Source organism: Tupaia chinensis, unplaced genomic scaffold, assembly GCF_000334495.1.
Source record: "Tupaia chinensis unplaced genomic scaffold, TupChi_1.0 Scaffold149658_1, whole genome shotgun sequence".
Lineage (NCBI taxonomy): Eukaryota > Metazoa > Chordata > Mammalia > Scandentia > Tupaiidae > Tupaia > Tupaia belangeri.
This window is the reverse complement of record NW_006209503.1, coordinates 767,117-774,007: the sequence shown is the minus strand read 5'-3', so window position 1 is coordinate 774,007 and position 6,891 is coordinate 767,117. Positions and strand designations below refer to the sequence as shown.

Below are 6,891 nucleotides of genomic sequence, written 5' to 3'. Positions count from 1 at the left end.
GCCCGCCTCTGCGTCAGGGACGCGGAAACCCCGTAGGAGCAGGGCGGCGGGGAGCGAGGTTTCCGCCGCCACTGCAATATTCCTCCGCCGCAGAGCAAAGAGTCCCGGCCCTCCGCCGGCTCCTGGGGTTTCCAGCGACCCCGTAGTACAGAGACATCGCAAAACTTGGGTTTTCTTGTCGCCCTTCCTAGGGTTTAATGAAAAGAACGACTCCAAGATTACAATTTTGTGGCCGATAGAAGCGCGACAAGAAAATTCCTCCGCAGGAAACGAGTTCCGGCCGCGAGCCTATAAAAAACCGGTGGCGCGGTCCCGCTGTCTTTTCAGTCGGGCGCTGAGTGGTTTTCCGGATCATGTCTGGTAGCTCTGCGGATTATAACAGGTATGGGTCTGCTTCTGCGGTAGTGCGTGGTGGCGGAGGTCGTATGGCGCCTGGTGAGGTCGTAGTGGGTGTCTTGGAGGCAAGGGATACCAGTTTATGACCGTCCCTTCAGACTAGAGTATCCTTGTGTCCTTCGAGAAGCTTCCATAATGGGTAGGGCCCGCAATTGCTGGGAGCGGGCGAGGGCGAGGAGACGCAGTGGGGTGTCTTCTGGCGACCTTGCGCACTGTCGCGGTCGCTTCCCCTCCCGCCGCGGAAGAGGGCAACTATTTAGATACGAGCCGTGGCGTAGTCGGCATTCTGTCCAGTGGGTCGGACTCCGAAGCTTCCCGGGCGGTCAACGGCGCGAGTCGGGCCCCTGGGCTGTAGCGGAGTCGGGCAGGATGGCCGCGGCGCCCACTGGCACAGCTAGAGGCGAGGACTTTGGGCTGGCGCCGGCGGACCGTTGGCATAGCCCTCGCCAGGCCTCTCCGCCTGCGTCAATCACCCAGCTTGCGCAGTGTTTGGGGCGGAGCTCAGCGCGTGCAGCTCTCGCGAGAAGCTCCGCTCCCCAAACGGGAGCGGACTGGGCCTAGGAGGAAGGGGCTGGTGTTGGCGGGGGTCTCCCGAGGCTTCTGCAACCCCCTATCCTCAGGGAGGGCGCCCAGCTCCTCGTGGGCCCTGCACCGCTACCCAGGTGTGCTCCTGCAGTAAGTGTACCCGTGTAGGTGTAGGGGAACGTAATGCGAGAGACGGCCTATAAAGGGTTAGCCCTTGAGCAGGGTGCGGTTAGGGTGGTTTCGGAGAGGTGGAGGTTCGTCTAATTGCAGTGTTCTTGTCAGCAGAGAACATGGCGGCCCAGAGGGAATGGACCCCGATGGTGTCATTGAGGTGAGAAATGGGAGTGGATTTTGGAGTACTAGGAAGGTGAATTTGTTCATCTCATTTATTCCTGTTTTGATACTTTTAACTTACAGAGCAACTGGAATGAGATTGTTGATAACTTTGATGATATGAATTTAAAGGAGTCTCTTCTTCGGGGTATCTATGCTTATGGTTTTGAGAAACCTTCAGCTATTCAACAGAGAGCTATTATCCCTTGTATTAAAGGTAAAAAAAAAGTTATTGACGTTGTGGAAAAGTGAATTCTCTGTTTTGCACAGACTGGACCATAAAAGGGACTGGTAACCTCTGGGGGAATTAGCACCAGTTTGTATTCCTTAAAGTGAAATGATGGCAATCATCTTTCGGGACTGACCTGAAATGAAGAATACATTTTGCTGATCACTTAATTATTTGGGCATATTCATGTTCCAAATGGAATACATGGTGTAAAGTAGAAGTGACTATTTGAATTAGGATCGGTAAATATGTATCCTACTTTTTTTAGGGTATGATGTGATTGCTCAAGCTCAGTCAGGTACTGGCAAGACAGCCACATTTGCTATTTCCATCCTGCAACAGTTGGAGATTGAGTTCAAGGAGACCCAAGCACTAGTATTGGCCCCCACCAGAGAACTGGCTCAACAGGTATTGATAGTGTAGTTCAAAAAAACTGCTTGCGTGTTGCATAGATTTCAGGTTTCACAACTGTGAAGAATTAAAAACTTAGTAAAAAATCATCCTATTAGAGCCCTTTTAATTGACCATGCATGCAGGGAGTTTTTGTTAAAAGTTAAACAGGAACTGGGTGTGCAGGTATGGTTGTAGCAATGTATAGCAACAGATTAAGAATTTGGAACTTTCTGTTACGTTTAAACTAGGTTCGTTCCCACTTTGAACTTGAAATGCAGTTGTGCAACATGAAAACTGCAGTGACATGTTACCATTTGACTGTCTCAGTAGTTTGTGATGCATCTGTTGCATGCTATGTTTTCAAAGCTCACTGCTATATTGGCTTTGAAGTAAACCTTCCTAATAAAGCGGCAGGCTTTATGAAGGCACAGTACCCCCTGGGAGGGGAAATTAACATTTGCCCTAAGTATAACTGCAGAACTTGATTCAATATTTACATTTCTCTACACAGGGAAAAAGTGTAGGCAATGTTATTGGTTCGTTAGTTGCCTAGTTGATACCTGGGGTACCGGAATCTTAGTTTTAAACAAGGCACAAGAAAAATAGGGAATTTTATTTTGAGGCAGTTATGTCAGTGCATTTTAAGCTTGGAAGTAATTTTGTGCTGTGCATGCATAAACGCTGGCAGAGGAGATATTTTGCCATTGTGCTTTGGAATTTAACCATAAAGCCTGTAATTCTGTAGGAAAATAATTGAAACTTTTGCCTTTTAGATACAAAAGGTAATTCTGGCACTTGGAGACTATATGGGAGCAACTTGTCATGCCTGCATTGGTGGAACAAATGTTCGAAATGAAATGCAAAAACTGCAGGCTGAAGCACCTCATATTGTCGTTGGTACACCAGGCAGAGTGTTTGATATGTTAAATAGACGATATCTTTGTAAGTTTGTTTCATATTTTTTATAAAGAGATTTTAGAGAACTTAAAACATTTGTGAAGATCTAGAGATGATGGTGTGACTTTTTCAACAGCTCCAAAATGGATCAAAATGTTTGTTTTGGATGAAGCAGATGAAATGTTGAGCCGAGGGTTTAAGGATCAAATCTATGAGATTTTCCAAAAATTAAATACAAGTATTCAGGTAAGCTTTATTTCATTTTCTGGCTGGAGATTAGGTTTGATGCAGGTACTGTTACAATATAACTGAAGTGTTTTATTGTCGTTCCCCCTGCTTAAAACATCTGATATGTGACTATCTCTGTCTAGCTCCATTCAATAGTAAGACAGAGACGCTTGGTCTCAAACATGTTTTTTAATGTTACTGTGGTATATGCTTGAGTGACAATATAATCATTGTCTCTTTAAGGTGGTTTTGCTTTCTGCCACAATGCCAACTGATGTATTGGAGGTGACCAAAAAATTCATGAGAGATCCGATTCGAATTCTGGTGAAGAAGGAAGAATTGACCCTTGAAGGAATCAAACAGTTTTATATTAATGTTGAAAGAGAGGTAATTTATCTTAATTGCAAAACATAAGTGTCTACTTTGTTTTACCTTCTTGTATAAGCACTGTGCTAAAATTATAGAAACTAGGACTATGTCTTGGTTTTTGTAATAATGCTAGCAGAGTACACACAAGAAGAAGAAAAACTGCACTAGATTGTAAAGACAGGGGTGGACCTCTTTCTTAATGTCCAGTGTCCTTTGTCTTAAGATTTGGTGCAATATATCTTTAGACAGGCCTAACAATTAATTTCTAACAAATGAAGTGAAAGTTAAATGACTGTTAAATTTCCTCTTTGAAAGGAGTGGAAGCTGGATACACTCTGTGACCTGTATGAGACTCTGACCATTACACAGGCCGTTATTTTTCTCAATACAAGGCGCAAGGTGGACTGGCTCACTGAGAAAATGCATGCCAGGGACTTCACAGTTTCTGCTCTGGTAAGAGGCATTCAACTTAGGCTAATTGAAATGTCAATTTCTGTTAAAGCAGGATTTAGACTACAATATAGCTGTTAAGTGCTGTGTTGTCGTTCCCCCTGCTCAAAATAAATTTGTTTCTTAACTATACCTGTCTGCTATACTCAGGTAGCAGCCAGGGACGCTTGGTCTCATACATGTTGATAACATTAAATATTGATCTGACTGGTGATTCTTGAATTAAGGTTTGTTAATTTGCAGCATGGTGACATGGACCAGAAAGAAAGAGATGTTATCATGAGAGAATTCCGGTCAGGGTCAAGCCGTGTTCTGATCACTACTGACTTGTTGGTAAGTCTCTCTCATGCTTTTCATCTACCAAAAGTAAGTGTTTTGGGGGAAGGTTTTTCTGATAACCTTGACCACCTTGAGCTATTTGGGAGATTAAAGACCACACTCCACAGTGGGCTATATCACTTAGTACAGTCCACTACTATTATGTGGCCTACATGAGTTATCCCAGGTTTTTTTCCTAAGTAGAACTTAGAACATATACCATTGTATTTCAGGCTCGTGGGATTGATGTGCAACAAGTGTCTTTGGTTATAAACTACGACCTACCTACTAATCGTGAAAACTATATTCACAGGTGAGATAACTGTTAGTGTATTGGCGAGCTAATTTTTACATACTGCTTTTTATACTGTGATTTGTGTGAATGGTGATGTAAAATTAAGGAATAGTTTCTGCTAAAAAAAGTAAAATGTAGTTGTTTGGGAAAACCAGTCAGAAAAAAAGTGAGAAAACTTGCAAATCAAGTGTCCAGATTGTGGACATGTACAGATCAGGTTGTATTAAATCTGTTGGTTTCAGCTTATGTTTGAGCTTTACTTTTAGTGATGCTTTTGTCCATGTGCTTTTTTTCTTGGTGATTTTCTGTAGTTGGGATTTTCTTGGTGTCGCCTGGTAGCATTTTGAGTGGTCCCTGGTTTAGTTAATAGTGGCTTTATCCCTAAATAAACTGAATTGTACTTTGTTATATGATGTAAAAAAAGACTTTTTAAAAAATACAGGAGTCGATAGCAGCAGTTGATGACGAGATGGCGCTCAGAAACGGCGTTGACGTAATTTAGGACGTGGAATCATAAGCGAAACAGCACACTGTTTGAATAAAGAGCGAGTCGGTATTTATATTTGTTTTTCTTTTGTCATGATTATTTGATATTTTAAGTTGTTCCAGCCAAGGCATTTTCTATGTCAGTTAGGGAGATTTTCTATTAGGTGGTTTGTATTGTCTGGTTTCTGTCAGGAAGGTAGAGAGCTGTTTTGGAGGTAAACACGTTTGAGTAACTCGAGTTTGATAACGTGTGAAACTGAGCAAAAGCAGTGATAAGTTTGGGTTACCATACCAAATAGTTTTCCCATTGGAAAAAACTTGTAGGTTTTAGAAAATAGTTAACCTTGTAGCATTTGTGTTTACAGTTTACAGTTCCAGAAGTGCGTCGAAATGGATTACATAACTGTTCTTTTTGTTTTATCCCTGGTGTTTACATCTGTCCCAGGCTGACACCTGCTCTTGGCTGGCCCACTTTGGTATGGGCTTTAATTTCACTACCCCAAACACAATACTGTCATCTGCTTTAGTAATGCTCAAGACAAGATGCCTGATACAAATCTCATTTTTGCAGCCAGACAAGCCTTGAATCCTTTTGGCACTAACTGCAGAGGAAGATTTTTTTCTCTAGATATTGATTAGCAGCTAGTGCTCCAATTAGAAGCACGAACTGTAACCTTTATAAGTAAGCAGCAGCTGATGGTTAACAAGTGGATCGTCATGTTCAGTAGTTTCATAAGCTGTGACAAGTAATCTTATTGTTGATTTCTTTTTCTTACACAGAATTGGCAGAGGGGGTCGATTTGGGAGGAAAGGTGTGGCTATAAACTTTGTTACTGAAGAAGACAAGAGGATTCTTCGTGACATTGAGACTTTCTACAATACTACAGTGGAGGAAATGCCCATGAATGTGGCTGACCTTATTTAATTCCTGGGATGAGATAGTTTTGAATGCAGTGCTCGCTGTTGCTGAATAGGCGATCACAACGTGCATTGTGCTTCTTTCTTTGGGAATATTTGAATCTTGTCTCGATGCTCATAACGGATCAGAAATACAGATTTTGATAGCAAAGCGACATTAGTCGTGAGCTCTTGTGAGGAAAGTCATTGGCTTTATCCTCTAGAGTTAGACTGTTGGGGTGGGTATAAAAAAAGATGGGGTCTGTAAAATCTTTTCTTAGAAATTTATTTACTAGTTATGTAGAGATGGTTGTATTAGATGTTCTTTATCATTTAATAATATACTTGTGGACTAAAAGATATAAGTGCTGTATAAAATCAGCCAATTATGTTAAACTAGCATATCTGCCTTTATTGTGTTATTAGCCTGAATAGTAAGGCCTTTAAAATGATTTTTTTAAGAAAGTATTTGAATGCGTTTTGTTTGGTATTGTATTTATTCAATAAAGTATTTAATTAGTGCTAAGTGTGAACTGGACCCTGTTGCTAAGCCCCAGCAAGCAATCATATCTTAGGTAGGGTTAAAACTTACCCCAGTAAAATTGCCATATTGCACATGTCTTAATGAAGTTTGAATGTTAAATAAATTGTATATTCACTTTAAAAAAAATCCTTCAGTGGTTTTATTTTTATCATAATTCACATTTATAGAAGGCACTTTAACAATTCTGAGTTAACTGCTGCATCACAGTTGCACAAAGGCTAATCAGTTGCAGGTGTTCATCTGCTCCATCAGCTAAGCATTTGTCAACTTCCTATGAGAAAGAAAAAGTAAAAAGTAAGGTTTGTTTTTCCATTGTACCCAAATACTCATTGACATGTGTACTTACAGCAAGTTTTTCTGTAATAATGGACTTGTGTTTATCAGAAAGGTCGTCATTTTCTACAACTATATCATGAAGTTGGTTTATAAGCTGACTTGCTGCATGACCTTCATCTATTAAGTCCTATAACAAAGGAAAATTAATTAATATTTGGTATGACTGCTAGATTTCCTTTACCTACCAGTTAACTT

The 6,891-nt window shown here is 41.2% G+C and overlaps 2 protein-coding genes and 5 non-coding genes across 12 annotated transcripts in view; 6 read left to right on the top strand and 1 right to left on the bottom strand.

The window, feature by feature from the left end:
- The first annotated feature begins 235 nt into the window (after positions 1-235).
- Positions 236-6,342, top strand: EIF4A2 (eukaryotic translation initiation factor 4A2). 5 transcript variants are annotated; one of them, XM_027769458.1, is made up of 11 exons: positions 236-382; positions 1,204-1,252; positions 1,339-1,471; positions 1,752-1,891; positions 2,650-2,818; positions 2,910-3,019; positions 3,245-3,388; positions 3,686-3,823; positions 4,064-4,153; positions 4,372-4,451; positions 4,876-4,951. In XM_027769458.1, the coding sequence occupies exons 1-11, from the start codon at positions 354-356 to the stop codon at positions 4,883-4,885; spliced, it is 1,092 nt and encodes a 363-aa protein (XP_027625259.1). In that variant the 5' UTR covers positions 236-353; the 3' UTR covers positions 4,886-4,951. The 5 variants fall into 5 exon arrangements, with proteins under 5 accessions (XP_027625259.1, XP_006171515.1, XP_006171516.1 ...); XM_006171453.3 differs by lacking the exon at positions 4,876-4,951 and adding an exon at positions 5,700-6,342 and having other exon boundaries at positions 237-382; XM_006171454.3 differs by lacking the exon at positions 4,876-4,951 and adding an exon at positions 5,700-6,342 and having other exon boundaries at positions 238-382; positions 1,207-1,252.
- LOC114006694 (small nucleolar RNA SNORD2) lies at positions 1,585-1,651 on the top strand. The gene has a single exon (XR_003548400.1). It is a non-coding gene; the product is annotated as a small nucleolar RNA SNORD2 (small nucleolar RNA).
- LOC114006697 (small nucleolar RNA SNORA63) lies at positions 3,059-3,185 on the top strand. Its single transcript, XR_003548403.1, has one exon. It is a non-coding gene; the product is annotated as a small nucleolar RNA SNORA63 (small nucleolar RNA).
- On the top strand, positions 3,432-3,609 carry LOC114006693 (small nucleolar RNA SNORA81). The gene has a single exon (XR_003548399.1). It is a non-coding gene; the product is annotated as a small nucleolar RNA SNORA81 (small nucleolar RNA).
- LOC114006696 (small nucleolar RNA SNORA63) lies at positions 3,870-4,001 on the top strand. Its single transcript, XR_003548402.1, has one exon. It is a non-coding gene; the product is annotated as a small nucleolar RNA SNORA63 (small nucleolar RNA).
- On the top strand, positions 4,178-4,314 carry LOC114006698 (small nucleolar RNA SNORA4). Its single transcript, XR_003548404.1, has one exon. It is a non-coding gene; the product is annotated as a small nucleolar RNA SNORA4 (small nucleolar RNA).
- The window catches only part of RFC4 (replication factor C subunit 4), a 27,642-nt gene continuing 27,076 nt past the window's right edge, over positions 6,326-6,891 (bottom strand). For both annotated transcript variants that reach the window (XM_006171456.3, XM_027769461.1), the window contains exons 10-11: positions 6,707-6,823; positions 6,326-6,631 (exon numbers count right to left, since the gene is read on the bottom strand). In XM_006171456.3, the coding sequence (XP_006171518.1) occupies positions 6,536-6,631; positions 6,707-6,823 (213 nt within the window). In that variant the 3' untranslated portion in view covers positions 6,326-6,535. The remainder of the gene's footprint in view (positions 6,632-6,706; positions 6,824-6,891) is intronic.